At 36.1% G+C, this 16,007-nt stretch overlaps 1 protein-coding gene across 1 annotated transcript in view; it reads right to left on the reverse strand.

Annotated features, from left to right (window-relative positions):
• Positions 1-464: 464 nt before the first annotated feature.
• The window catches only part of LOC140159851 (WD repeat-containing protein 20-like), a 42,227-nt gene continuing 26,684 nt past the window's right edge, over positions 465-16,007 (reverse strand). The window contains 3 exon segments of the mRNA XM_072183220.1: positions 465-4,608; positions 11,299-12,418; positions 12,420-12,493. Of these exon segments, the coding sequence (XP_072039321.1) occupies positions 4,537-4,608; positions 11,299-12,418; positions 12,420-12,493 (1,266 nt within the window). The 3' untranslated portion in view covers positions 465-4,536.

Raw genomic sequence — 16,007 nt, forward strand, 5'->3', positions numbered from 1 at the left:
CTATCCACTTAAAGCAATATGATTTTTACAGCATTTTAATAAAATCTTGAAATAGCCAATCAGATTCAATCTGTGCGCTGGAATAAAATGGCAATGGTCTATTTCTGTTGAATTCCGTACACCCGCTATGGAACACATACATTTAATTTAACCTTCCACACAGGGAGTGTGAATTTCAAATATGGTAGATCCTGAATTGACAACTCCATTTGAAATTGACATACACAGTCTGGGACAGTAAAAGGACAAGTCTTCCATAGGGGGTGTATACATGCATTTAAAATGGTATAGCCCAATTTTCATTCCACCTCATTTTGTTTGGCTCAAAATTTAAAAGGGCACATATCTGATAGTGAAAAAAATATTTTGTGAAAAACAAAAAAAAATTTAGTTTTCAGAAATTTTACACTATTGCTATTAAAATTACAGGTTTACATTAAACCAGGGATATGAGACTGATTAAACAGATCCCATCATTTGCATGTAAATTTTTACAACAATATTTATGTAAATTTTTACTACAATATCTCTGTATTTGGCATTGTACAGATCACCCTGGCTATCTTTAAAACACATATTAAAGGGAACAGATAAACGAAGATGAAGAAGCAAAATAATCTATAACTTCGACTGTAAAGTGTTTGTCATCTGTCAGTACCATGCAATCATAAAAGGGCCTCAATATTATGAGCAATATTATCCCTATCCCACAATTCATGGTTCAACTCCCTTCATTCAGTAGCAGTAAAACCTTGACACTTGACCTTCTGGTGAGGCATATGAGTTATCATCTTCAGATACATATCAGGTTGTTCATCGGGCATACAGGCACATTGGGGTTCAAGAACTCTGTCCCTGGGAATTGGCATGTTTAAGATCTTATATCAGGTTTACAAAAATCTGCTTAAGAAATTCCTTTTTTATAGCTTTGTACATTCACAATTGCCTATTTAAGTGAAACTGTGTAATTTTTCTCTCTTCAAAAGACTTGAAACCATAGTAGTAGCACGCTGTTTGTTCTTGGATGATAGAAAGCATATTATTTGGCCCAAACTTCCAATACAGCTCCAGAATAGAATTTGTCTACCAAACAGAACCTTGACCAATGTAAACATTACATTATATACTGAAGCCAACTGCTGTGTGTTTTGCAGTATCAAATATCATCATTGGTTTAATTATCACACAAGGGACAGTCGCCTGTTGCATGCCAATCATACAGAATTACAGTTCGTTCGGCTTATAATTGGCGAAAAAATTATTGATACTCATAACATTGTGTATTGATAAAGAATGGCGTACACGCAGTATTAGGTAGCACTTGTGCTGGTTGCATGACTGGCGCACGCTTACATGAGCTTAAGTTGGAACTTTACTGATACGTGCAGTAACAAAAACCAAATAATTATCGCCAATTATAAACCGAACAAACTATATCATATACTTGATTTCGAATTAATAAACATACATACATTACGCGACATGTACAGGGTTTTGTGTGTGTACTAAAGAAAAATGTCATTTTTTCTTCTCTGAAAACGGGTTACTATACTATGAGCAGCTTGTAATAGGCAGGACTCGTAACGTTAACTTCATGGAGTGATATATATAGCGTGTACAGTGTACACAATATGCACAGCACCTACACAAAGTATTACATGACTGATGCATGTTTTTGTGGATTTAAAGTTAAGACTTAATTGGTGCATGCCGTAACAAAAACCAGAGTAATTTTTAACTATTAAGAGTTAAACAAAGTACATGTATACTGATTCTTAAGTACCATGACTGGCCTGTCAGTGTCATAAGTAAAGAGCAACCAATTGCTAGATTTAAAGCTTCTGCATCATGCATCCATGTGACGTGATCTAATTAATGTGCAATGATGCACCATATTGATGAAATTTATGTAGCTATAAATCATCAATTTCTAATCACAGTTGATATTCAATAAAGGATATACAATTTCTCAAATAAAATACATTATATACCAAGAGTTCAGATGCAGAACATGTTATACGGCATACTGTATTGAGTTAATTTTATTATGAATATTGCTAATTTTGCTAACATTACTTTTTAGCAGTGCGTCTTTATTTTAGTTCCATCCTGAATGGACATGTTCTCCACTGTCCCTACATGTATAAAAGACCCCTTCCATAATCAGGGATCGGAGAGGTATTGTACTACATAAAGTAACAATATTACGCTACAACCAAAATTACATTTCTGAATCTGAACTCAAAGGGGTGTAACCAAAACAACAGCCTCATCCCCCATTTTCAGAAGAAAGCTCATATTTTTCTTATTACCCTTGCAAAATTTAGCACCCGAAATATGTTTAGTTTAGATGGTGTGAACAAAAATGTGGTGAGTTATGATAACCACAAGCGGAAGTTTGTACTATCCTATGGGAAATTGTTATGCACGTTTTTTGCTTCTCATATCAAAACTGCTGGAGCGATACAACTCAAAATTTGGAATCATATTGTTTTAATGGTAGGCCTCAATTTAAGATAAAAAACAAATCATGAAAAAATTGGACCATGCCCCTTTAAATGCAAATATCAGTAAACTGGTAATTAACTGCCAACTTGTAGGGAGTTTTCGCACATGAATACCACACAGTATTCAAAAAGACAGCAGACATGACGAGCCTTATGTTGTTGTTGTTGGGAAGGGCTATCAAACTGATTATACAGTCTGACCTAACTTTATACTCAAAGACAGACAGATACTCATTTTTTTCACTGATATCCATGCCACTTTCCAGAGATATAAACACCTGCAGTCTGGACAATTAATAATTTATGAAATGCTACTGTTAAATATCATCATTAGTGTATGTTCTATACTGATTGTCTGAATCTCTACACCAGGCTATTCCAGTTGAAATCCATACACCTTCTATTCACTCGGTCGGACATCCGGGAACATTGTCCCCTTTGCACAAGTGCATAGCAACCAGCTCGAGAAAGGGGAACTGCACATGCGCACACTGGTTTTACAAGGCTATTTCCCCTTTGTGACGTCAGCCCGACCAAGAGAATGGAAAACATGGCCTTACTCTCCCACACAGGGAGTGTGAATTTTATATGGGATTACCTGAAAGGGTGACTCCATTCAAAATCTACACCCACTGTGTGGGAGGACATGTCTTCCATAGGGGGTGTACGGATTTCAACTGGAATAGCCCCATGTTACATACTTTTGATTAGACAAATATCAAGCAGTTCCATTTTTCCGGAACAATAGAGGTTAGATCAGGGTAGTCCTGAATCTGCATGACCCTGTGTGTTGGATTATTATGATGGAGACCAAACTATTGTTCTTCTGACATTTTTTTCCCAATTAAGGCTTGAAATTGGTAAGAATTTGTATTATTTTGCATGAGCATTACAAAGGCTTGCAATGCAACACTTATTACACTTAATCAGCACTATGCCTCGTTCAATACTCGTACATTGAAAATATGAGCACACATAAATCAGTTTGTCATGCAGATGGCAAAAACATGTGCAATATTTTCCTCCTTCCTCACCATGAGCAACACACAAATACAGCAGAGTTCACACTCCCCTAGTCCAACCTCCATGACCATGTATATCTGTTCACTTGACAAGTACCATGTAGGTTATTACAATGTATACTTCATCCTGGACCCATCTTTCTCTAATCACTACCCATATGAAGAGCATCAGCAGCCTGATTAGACTTTGTTTTACCTTGAGTTTGATAGTGATGTAGGTGCAGATTTCAGTGGTCGCAATATCCAATAGTGTGCTAACCTAATCTTGCAGATAGCATATCAACATGCATACAAAGGCAGTTTGCTGGCACCCCTGCAGCACAACCATGTAAAAACACTAACATCACTAGCAAACAGAAGGGGAAACAGAACTATAGTTGTCTTCGGAAGTATATCCATAACACTCAATTAGATCCACAGGAACGTACAATGTCCTTGTTTTGTTTGATATTATGAAGATAACATTGAAATATTGATCATATTCTTTGATCATATTCTTTGATAATTTAGGACCATGTTACCATGAAGCAAACATTATTGCCATTAATTTAGTTATTACGAACTTTGTGTATCCCCGCTTTTCGCAATTTTCTCTGAAATTATCAGTTTACAACTGATTGATGCAATATAGTTTTGCTTCATAACAACTTGAATGGCATCAATAATAATTCACCATTATTACCACTTATACCAATGACTCTTTTGCAGATCCACACTGGCGTTCATCTCATCACTGAATATGGTGTTCCTCAAGGATCCGATCTAGGGCCATGTAGCTCCACTATTGTAACTATATCACTGAAGTACAAAACGTTTCATGGTTTGTAGCGCTGAGGCGACATCAACAGCAGTAACATTGTATATTCTACTTGCGAAGTATGCAGTATCCACAACATGTATGCAGCAGTTCCCTTGATTCCCAGCACTGTAGTGGTTCCTTTAGCAGCAGCAATATTATTGTTTCTGGCTGATGAGGGCTAGAAGTTGGTGGTGTCCATCCAGCATGGTTATACCACAGTCCCTCCGGTTCCCAGCACTGCAGTGGCTCCTACAGCAGCAGTATTATGTTGGGCCATTCCCTGCAACCAACCAATGTGCATATAGAGACACAAAGGATTTAACTTGTAACCTGTCACCGAGAAAGAATTAAAAATAAACACAAACAGAGAGAAACAAACAAACAAGACAAACAGAGAATTAGTGCCATGCTTTGGATGAGATAAACTACAATGTACACAACAAACTGATGCAGTACCAAGCTAGTTCAACTGGCACATCCCTTTTATTTTTTGCCATCTATGTACTCCGCGTGATATGAAAATGGAACCACAAAACACTGAATCAGCCAAGAGATGTGGCTTTGCACATAAAGGTTCCTTCTGTTTTATGTTGGGTACATGATTGCATTACAAAAATTAAACGGGACCTGCTTGTTGAACTACACCAAGCCACGCTGATGATGAGTATATGAACTTATTATGGAAAGTTAAAAATAAAAACGTTCCATGAAGTTTATGGTGCTACCTACATTTATTACAAGAAGTTCCATGCGACCTGGATTCAAGCACACTCTAGTTCCCTACAGTAGCATTGAACATTCATTGCAAATACACAACTTTTTGTTCAGCTGGATGCCCACAGAACTGTGATTTAAATGCAAATGCAGATTGCTACAATGTATTTAAAAATGCATAGGATTTCTTCCAAAAAACAAGTAGAATATACTGTCTGTTCCGCGTGTATATTTCAACATGATGCCGTCCTAGTGCAAAAAACTTCCATGAATCTTATCATTCCATGTACCTTTTAAACTACTCAAGATCATTAATTAATATAACAAATGAGGACCCAGATCACTTTCAGAAAATTTGGGTTTCATTTTTCTCAGATGTGAAGCTAAATTGCTGTCTGCTTGTTCTGTTCATATTAAAACATTGTATGTTATGTAAAATGACTTCATGACTAATCTGAGAAAATTAAGAGCGGGAATTCTGAATAACTGATAGAATATTAAGAATTATGTTTATTTTATCCATGTAACAAGCCATAGCAGAAAACCAGAATTAACTGAAGCAAGCAAAATTGGATGCAACTGATATGTAATTTATAAAATATACATGAAATGAAGCAAAACACTCTTATGCAACCCCTATCCTATATGTAATCTAAAAACATAAATAAATGAACAACAAAATAATCAGTCAGTCAGTCACTAAAAACAGAACATTGTAAAGTATAAGTCACACACGCATGTATGAAAATTTCACAAAAGGAACAGATTTGCACAATTTTCAAGCATGTAAGCCCTACCTAATTTTGCTTGCAACAAGACAAAGTATAAATTGCCCAAAAAATTAATTGTGCAATAAGTGTTTTCTTACCCAACTGCAAAAGTTTCCTCATATACCTACACAATGTGTAGTACACATACCTAGACCCGATTGTGCAGTATGCCCATTTTAAATACACCCTCACTTGTAAAAGTATAACATCCTCCCTTGTAAGAGCATACAAGTCAGCATTCAAAGCAAAGAAATACCCTTTATGCTATATTTACCCCTGACCTTATCCCATCCCCTCCCTTCCCAACCCCAACAATGATTAGAAACGCTTTCTCTTTTCTCCTTGGCCCTATTAAGTAACATAGCCGAGTAAATTGAAATCTAAACAGCTCTTGTTAATTTCGAAATACACCTGTTCGGAATAATTGAGAATCTGCAGCCTTGAGACATGTGTAATGTTGGGCCATGTACAGGTACATAATAGGAAACACATTCAGATGATAACATGCTTTATCAAAATGTTGCAGTCACATCGCTCTGAATAGTGAAGAGTATGCAAGTAAACATCTCTGGGGTGGGGAAGTCAGATCCATACCATCTTCTCTACAATCTTGAGAGTTATTGTGGGTATTTTGGCACCTATGGCCCTGCAGTTTAGGGAAAATATATTGAAACCCCGATTTCATGAAGAACTGTGACACATCAGAACTCAGTCTCTAACTCAGGGGCGACGCCAGGGTTGAATGTGCCGCCCCTGCTCTTAACTGGTTGTTACCAAACACAACAGTTGTGCAGGTATGGAATGGAGAATACATTTGGCTCTTCCTATGGAAGATGTGACCTTAATCTTACACACAGGGAGTGTAGATTTCAAATGGGGTTACTTGAATGCCCCTGTGTGGGAGATTAAGGTCATGTCTTTCACAGGGGTGTATGGGTTTCAACTGAAATAACCCATTTGGGCATTTTCTTTGCACTGCAAGCCTTTGCATAATCTGTCCCAAATTAAGTCCACCAGGGCAATTTGGGGTGAGCAAATCTTGCACTTTCTCAATAATTTATTTTTCCAATCGAGCTGGATTCTCACTTTTAAGTGTGCAACTGTGCCTTTAAAAAGCATGTTGAAAGTTGGAATCACATTTCTCATAATTCGTCTGTACCCAGTCCTGCTATTTTGTGCTTTCCATAAAAAAAATTTCAACAACAAAAAAGTTAGCAATTTTTAAATTTTTTCTGCTATTAGTGAACAATGACCAGTACTTCACAAGAGCATATTTTCATCAAAATATTCAATAGGTTAATTTTAACATTAATATTTAGTAGCCATTTAAAAACCCAGACTGATCACTTTCATTTGTCACAATGTAAATACAATAAATGTTAAGCTCACAAATTTGTACAAAAATTATTTGACTTATTTTAAAATTGTAAATGAAATCTTTAAAATAATACTGAAAGAAAAATCACTAACATGTTGTTATAGTCTTTTTTTGTCAATATTAATATTTTATTTGTGCACAGCCAGACTCCTCCTGTTCAGGACTACAGGGAAACGGGTATCAGATGGTATGCACCAGAGGTACCTTCTGTGTATCCATGGAATACCCCCGTGGTGACCAAAAGCATATTGGCACTAGTGAGGATAAGATGTAAGGTGTACCATACAACACACAGTACAAACTTTGTAAGTACAAAATTAGGTACAAATAGGGTTGTTTAGTCATTGGTTAATATCGGGCATTACACCAACCATGGCACCAGGGGGTACTCCACCTTTTGGGGAGGGGTTAAGGGCTGGGGTATGAGCGTTTGGACAGTATTTATTTTGGGACATTAGAGCACATCAGACATATCGAATTGCATTCTGAATACGAAGAATGTCATTCTGATATCAAATAATTTTGATTTTTGAAATTAGCAATTTAATACACATTTTATGGCAAATCATTAAAATTGATATTTTGATATTTAACAGTACTTGAAGTAAAATTTATAAATCTGATGATTTATACTTAAAGTGTATGTAGGTGGGATGAAAAGTCGACGATCAATTGAAAATGTTGACCTTTCGTGTTGAAGATATGGATTTTTTTTCCCAAAACACCAAAAAAAAATTAGGTCTTTTGGGAAAAAAATCCATATCTTCAATATGAAAGATCAAAATTTTCAATTGACCGTCGGCTTTTCCTTCCTGCTACATACACTTTAAGAATATATCATTAGATTTACATAATTTACTTCGAGGACTGTTATATATCAAAAATTTGAAAAATATCAAATTTTTATAATTTGTCATAAAATTTGTATTATATTGTGATTTAAAAAAATGAAAATTATTTGATATCAGAAAGACATGCTTCAGATTCAGAATGCAATTCGATAGGTCTGAGGTGCTCTCATGTCCCACAAAAATACTGTCGAAACGCATAATAAACGCCTCATTTTGGATCCCTTAAAAGATCTGCTCTTTGGGAATATGTGGGGCAAAGAGACCTGCTCTCAGGAGGAAATAGGAAGGGTAAAAAGATCTATACAATATTATATAGGCCCTATATACTACAATAGAAAGCAATGAGATCAGAGATAAAATTGACAAATTCTTTCTTTTCACATGTGCAAAATTTCCAGGAAGTTTGATGTAAAGAACCTCCAAAGTTGCCAAAAATAGTACGTTCATTCATTCCAAACTATTATCGTTATCTTTATTGCTTCAGACTATCAGGCTAAAAATACCATGAATCTCTCTCATAACCGCTTATGATTATACAAAAACAATATGATCTAGACCGTGCTACGGTAACCCCATGGTGTACGGATCCCCATACAGGAGTTATCTGGCTGTGTACTAGAGTGCTATATAAAAGATAACTTACTCAATCAGATGTACAGGTAATATATTGTACCCTGCTGTTAATGGTTCAAAAATTGATTGGAAAAACAGTTAAATAAAATCAAAATCATTGAGCGTAAAAGAATTGTCAGAATGAATTACATCCAGCCCCTCACCTTCTCAAATATGAACCTCAAAATCAGATGGAGAAGATGGAATTTGATTCTGGAAGTAAAAGTAGTAATTTTTGTGCTTCATTTATTTTTTAATTCTAGGCAGCAACCACGAAAATAAAACATTCAAATATTAGTCCGCTTATGTAATTGTAAAGGTCAATATAAGGAAAGGTTTAGTATCATGAATTTCAAAAACCAGTGAAATTTGCAAAGTGTGAACAATTAATGTGCAAAAATGTCCACTGCTACACAGTACATGTACTACTAGAGATTTTCAGCATTTCTTTCTCAAAAGATGTATAAAGAGGTCTTTAGAATTTCTATGGAATACTGTAGAACAACTTTTGCCTTTGGATGTTTTTTATGGTAATTTTTATGATGATTTTTTTTTTAAACGTGTAAAAAAAAGTAAATGTTTGATTTTCATAGGTTACAAATTGATCTTACCCATTCATAAATTTGTACTGTTTGTTGATAATCATTATAAATTTTATAACTTCAAACTTCAATCTATAAAAGTGCAAAACTGTTAAATATGAAAGCTTCAATTAATAAGAAATATTAAAACAGAAACAAGCAACTACATTTGAAATTGTTGCAGTGCAAAAACCAATTCCACAAAAACTACCACTTTTACAGTGGACTCTGAAAACATGTTGAAATGAAAATTGAATGTTTTGTCATCAATCAAATTCAATAGAGAAACCCACTTAAGGTACATGTAGCATGTAACTCATCATGCAGTATATGATGATGCAGTGTTATAAACAAATGATGAGAATAACAGATGCTAGGATGAAAATCATGTGACATGCATCACCGGGTGAAACCAACTTAAAACAACAAATAACAGAGAAATAGTATCACTAAACATTTTAAAAATCTAGCAAAAATTTCATGATTTTTTGCAAATATATTTTGAAAAAAATTTGTCCAAAAAATTGTCAGTCATAATCAATACATTTTGACCAAAATATGGCTGATTTCCTAAGAATTTAGCAACATAAAATTTTTAAAAAAATTATCCCATACTGTAACATCTGGGTTGGTCGAGCCCGTAAAACGTGTTTTTTTAATTGTATAGCCAGGATTTCTTTTCGGGTATTACATGTACCATGGCCCTTCATCTCTCTCAAGGCTCAGATATATTTTCAGGGATGCCAGTGGCCTGAAGTGACTTTGACTTATGACCATGGCATAATCAAGACTCTTCTTCTTCCAACCTCTTTTGAAGTGACATGTGCAGTTACAGCAATCCATAGACAAACAAGCCTGCTAACTAGTAATGGTTTTGAGCTAAATACTGCAAATTGCACAAAGAAGCAAACCAAAAACCCATCACACAATATCGACAGCCTGCTACGCTAATTGCCTAAGTCATTTTTTGTAATTTTCAGAACAAAGAACAAAATGTGGTTCAAGCATGCATCAGTAATGTAATCACCCTGATTATTTTGGATTATTCCCTTTCATTTGTATCATTATCATTTGTTCTTGTGCAAAGTTTAAATGCATACATGTACTTAAACCATATTTTGTACTTTGTTCTCAAAATTACAAAAAAAATGACTTGGGCAATTAGCGTAGCAGGCTGACAATATAATTTAAATATCAATTTTGAACACCAGTAAGAAATGGCATTATCCTTTCATAAGTTGTCATTTAAAGTGACATTATATTCCAGAATGAACCACAATTACAGACAGACATATTTATCTAAATCCCACAATGCACTATTCTGGGGTGGGGGATAACTTTGACGCAATAACATGGATCTGTCCCTAGGCCCCTAAATTTTGCACTTTATTCCATATTCAATCAAATGATAAAGATTTAGGTGCCTGACCCATGCCCAAATTCATGCAAACAGATGAGAAAACACAATTCCCAAGAGTAGTGCATGATGGAAATAGGCAAAAACATTATTTTTGTGGTGACAATTAGGCTCAACCCATTATCGGATCAGATATCGTATCAGCCTTCAGTTTTTGGCGAATTCAGAGAACCACTGGACCTATTCTGAAGTTGGAAAACCCATGCATTTATAATATGTAATAGATGAAGAGGTAAACATTAGTTTGTGGTTTGCATATTAAGGATAACAATCTGCAATTATTTCATATTTTTTTTCCAATTTTTTTTTCAAATTAACTGTGAATGATCCTAATGATCCTAGTACTTCAGAATAGATCCAGTGGTTCTCCAAAGTCACCGAAAATTGTTTTTTCACCAATATCGGATCGGATCGGATATCGGCCGATATTATAAAATCGATATCAGATATATCAGATCAGTAGACAAATGCCATATCGGTTGAGCCCTAGTGACAAAATTGCTTAAATGTCTTGCACAAGGTAATGCTAGCCTTACTTTATCAACTTATACCAGGATAATTACCATAGAAGTTTATATATATGTAAAATTTGTAAACTTATTCTCAAATTTACAACTTTTCCCCATCTATCTAGCCTAGGTGCTTACCACTTTTCCTGGCCTAGCCCAGGTGCTGATGAACCCTTCTTGACACGCCGTTACTATACAATCTTCTCTGAACACAAGCGACGTTAGTCTCTCTTGCGCTACTTTCTTTGCCACAAGCGGCTCCAACATTAACACATCGTCTAGTCTCGGACACATAGGGGTACCTATAGATTTGGTACCTTCCTCTATGATTTTCACGTGCATCTTATTCATACTCGAATGCACGCTGCTTTTGCTGGTTACGCTGTCTTTTTTGTGCTTCTCTTTATGTCTATCCGAGAGAGAAAGCGTTGAGAATCTACTGCTTAGACTGCCGTCTGAGTGACTAGTTGCATTGCCGATTGATTTGTGATTTGACGCTACATTATTGCACTGCGAGGTTGAAGTGTTCTGTACACTGCTTCCGCCGCTAAGCGACAGCTGTGTATTTGTCCTTGTTCGTGACGGTTGATATTGCTCCAAAGAATCTTCTATGAAGTCCCATAGACAGAACAATGTGTCCTGTCCTACTGAGCCAAACCTATACGACACGGGATTCACTCCCGTCGACGCGCCACTTTTCAGGGAAGTTCTTGAGTGGCTGCTGTATGTCCTTTCGCGATTATTCGACAAATCATTGTGCGTCGCCGTGAAATCATCGTCGCTCCCGCAAAAGTCTGCGCCGTTGTTCAACACGGCAGTTGTGAACGGATCAAACCCCACTACGCTCACCCACGAATTGTGACCTTTACCCCTCGCCACAACTCTCTTATCTTCGAAAGACCACACTGAGACTAAATCATCTTCGCCTCCAACCACGAGGTATCTTCCGTCGGGGCTCCAACACACACACAATAAACCACCAAAGTAACTCTTCATTGATCCATGTAAGTCCATAGTATCATAGTTAAACACTCTAAGGAAACCGTCCTGTGAAACAGTTGCTATATACTTCGAATCGGGCGAGAAGGCAAACTCGTTACACGCCCCTTCACCTATAACCCACCTAAACACAGGGTTCCTGGTGGTTTTACTTTTACATGTATACACTGCATAGCCTTCACCTTGTTTAAGGGTCTGATAGTGGGGTGGCGTGTTTAGCGGAGTTAGTCCCTCATTGTACAAGTACATTTGTCCGCTTATGGGATGCTAGAAACATGTGTTCGGTGCCGGGAACCCATCGTAGACACATCACCTTTGTCTTGTCTATAAACCTCTGTAAAAAGAAAATGAAATAAAAAGAGTGTTATAATTTTAATTAGCTTAAAAATCAAATTACATGTACTTAGTTTTTCTTTGGAAGACTAAGAGGATGGAAATAATAATTAAGTGAGGTTTACACACATTAAATCGGAATAAGTTCATATTTTCCATATCGGTATGGATCTCAGTTGATATTGGGGTTGTATGTTTCTCTTCTTTTGGTAAATAGAGATGATTGAATAAAATTCAGCATTAGAGCAAGTGGTAAGCGAACCAGCCACTTCTGGCACCACATGCAACCACTGCACTATGTTCCAACTCAAATAATATACTTTAGTAGAGAAAATAATAATAGAAACCAACAAAACGTTTGTACAGAAGCAGCACTGACTGGTTCAACTCTCTTATTGCAACATTTGGAAGTAAAACCCTAATGCCAAGGTGGTTTTAGTGGAGGTGCCCCTAAGAGTCTTTAAGAGCCCTGTTCCATTCCACAGATGGCACCCTGTGGGATTTTGTGAGATTTGCTAAACCTAGGGTTTAAAAAATAGATTAATATTTTGGTACCAACATAAACTGGAACATATAAGAAAAAGAAAACACTTCTCTTTCAATAGAGTTGTATATCTTGTAGTTTTTGAAGAAAATATACTACAAATTTCAGATTTCTTTTTCATGATCTGTATATTTTCAAACACATTACCAATTTATGTTTCATCCAACACCCTCCTGCAAAAACTTCAGACAAATTGCATTTGGCATATGCTACATTGTAATCATATAACTGGTAAAGTGATTATTATTTTTGCTCACAATTTTTTGCGCTTTGACAATTGTGAACTACTTTGCTTTTTTAAAACATTGTCCTTTCAGGGGGTTTTCATATAGACCTATACATACATGTAAGCAAACACATTTGTGATTATTTTTGCGGTAGCTGCATTGAGCGGAGCTGCGAACATTAACGAACCACGAAAATGTCCATTTTTACAGCATACAGCAGTATTAGTATAACCTGCCAAGTAATACACCATTGATTTTATTAACCCCCATTTTGGCAAGCTTCGTATACTCAATATGACATGGCTGTCTGCCTTGTTATCAAATAATACTAGTAATCATTACAGTATGAATCGAGTTCAAAGGTTCAAAGTATGAATTTTGTCTACATTATACTTATAGGTACCATTTTTGGGTTGCTTATTAAAATGATGAAATTGAAAGGCAAAATTGGGAATTTACACCCATGAACGTTAAAAATACAGTGGAAATGAAATCAAAATCATCAATATAATCTAAAGCCTGAAGGTATTTGTAATTTTGTGCAAGCATTGGACAAAACTGTGCTAGATGCAAGTGCATTGGACACCTAACCCTAACCAAACCCATGCTTTTTTTGCTATCGGAAGGGAAAGGAGAAATGAAAAAGGGGAGAAGATGAACAAAGAAGTCACTTGGTACACCCGGAATTTTAACCTTGGACCTCTCGCATGTCAATTGCCGACCTGTAGTCACGGGGGTTACGCTGGCCCAGCCAGTAATTCCCTGGGTATATACGACTTAGGCTGATTACGTCATCATGGCATCACATGGAATGCATGCATGCGAGGTGCTTTAATAACTGCTTTAATAGTGAGACTCAGTTAGGTTAGGGTTAATATTTCCATAAGGTAGGGGTGTTTATTAGGGGAGGACACTTATTACATACTATATGTAATAAACTTCAAACTGAAAAAACTTGTGTAGGCCTATACGCGCGAGAGTTAATTGCGCGTGCTAATTCCCCAATTACGCACAGGAAAGATACACTTCATCTTGTTTTGTTTTCATTACATTTGACTATCCCTGATGAGAGGAGGCAACAGCCTCCTCGAAACAAGTTTGTAGGATATGAATAAAATTTAATGAACTAATCCATCTGTATATTAATTTATTTATTTATCGCTCCTTTACACTTAAAGTTGAGCACTCTCTGAAGAAACTTTAGTTCATTAGTTTGTATATTATATTATATATAAAGTGTATCTTGTCACACTGACTCATAAGCCATAACCAACATTTAGGCCTAATGGGGTATGACACAAAAATATTAATATCCATGAAGACAATAGACCCACAAAACAAATTCCAAAATATTAGCCAGATGTTTCCAACATTTTGTATTGTTTTATCCATGAGTACGGGCTTTACGTGCTGAGTTACCTATGCACGAGATCCTGGAACCTATGATTAATTGCAGATATCAGTAACCGTTAATACTAAATACATCGAGGTTCAGCATGTACACAGGAAGTAAGGTAGGAAGAAATTGAGAATTCACAAATTATCAACCACATGGGTCAAACACATATAAGATCCAGAATCCAGAAATATTTATTTATAAATGCTTATTTGTGACACGACCTGCTCCATGGGGGCCAAAGGAGGCATTTTTGAAAATTGAGTTACTATAATTATTACCTTATAGAAACATTTAATAGGCTATCATATACTGAAAACACCAAAGGTCTGGCATACTTGGTTCTAAAGTTCTGAAGTTTTGTGATGTGTATTTTCTTATGTATTTTATTGTTTTTACTCCATACATGTATGTTAGCCTTTATCTCAATTTCAAATTTGCTGCCTTTGGCCTTCATGGACCAGATCATGTCACTTTAGATCCAGCATTCCCCCCAAAAATAATTATTTCTAAACAATGCTTATTTGCTTTGTTATATCCATCAGTTTCCCTCGCATATTTAGAAATAAACACTTTTTTTGCCAAATATATACATACATACATACATGTATTTGATTGATTGGAGGAGTAATTGCTGTAATTCCTGGAACAGATCAATTTGTGCACCAATATAAAGTGTCTTCTCAGTTGAACATTATGATATATGTACCAGGTCCAAAGGTTCATGAATAACTGTAACAACATACATGTAATGGTTCTCGGCTAGCTTTGAAGCTATCCTGAACATTCGGAAGGATATGACTTGTGACATCATGTTACATTCATCATTTGATCCGCTTCTGGAATGCACATACATATCCTTGAGCATATTACACTTGAACTTGCTAGTGCTACTTGTTTATAGATGAGTATGTTCATTTAAAAACTATAGGAAATAGGATATAGTTTTTGTGGTTTGATTAATATTTTATTGTTTGTCCCTGAAGTTATCTGCTTGAAACATCTGTCGGTTTTTTTTTGGTCAATTTGGTTTAAAACCTCTGTGGGCTCTGGACAGGGCCGTAGCAAGTGAGAAATGTGGGGCGGCCATCAAACTGTGGAGCGGCCATCAAAATGTGGAGCGGCCATCAAAATGTGGAGCGGCCAAAATACAAATATACGCCAAAACTGGAATACAGCTATAAAGAAGAACATTAAACAAATTAAATTTCTCAAAAGGTGGGGCAGCCATAGTCTCCCCGGCCACCCTGCTTGCTATGACCCTGACTCTGGAATTGGTCATTTTGGCCATCAAACTTGATCTACTTCTGTACAGGTTTACATAATTGTTATTCAATGTCATTATTTG

This window comes from Amphiura filiformis, chromosome 1, assembly GCF_039555335.1.
Source record: "Amphiura filiformis chromosome 1, Afil_fr2py, whole genome shotgun sequence".
NCBI classification, from domain to species: Eukaryota; Metazoa; Echinodermata; class Ophiuroidea; order Amphilepidida; family Amphiuridae; genus Amphiura; species Amphiura filiformis.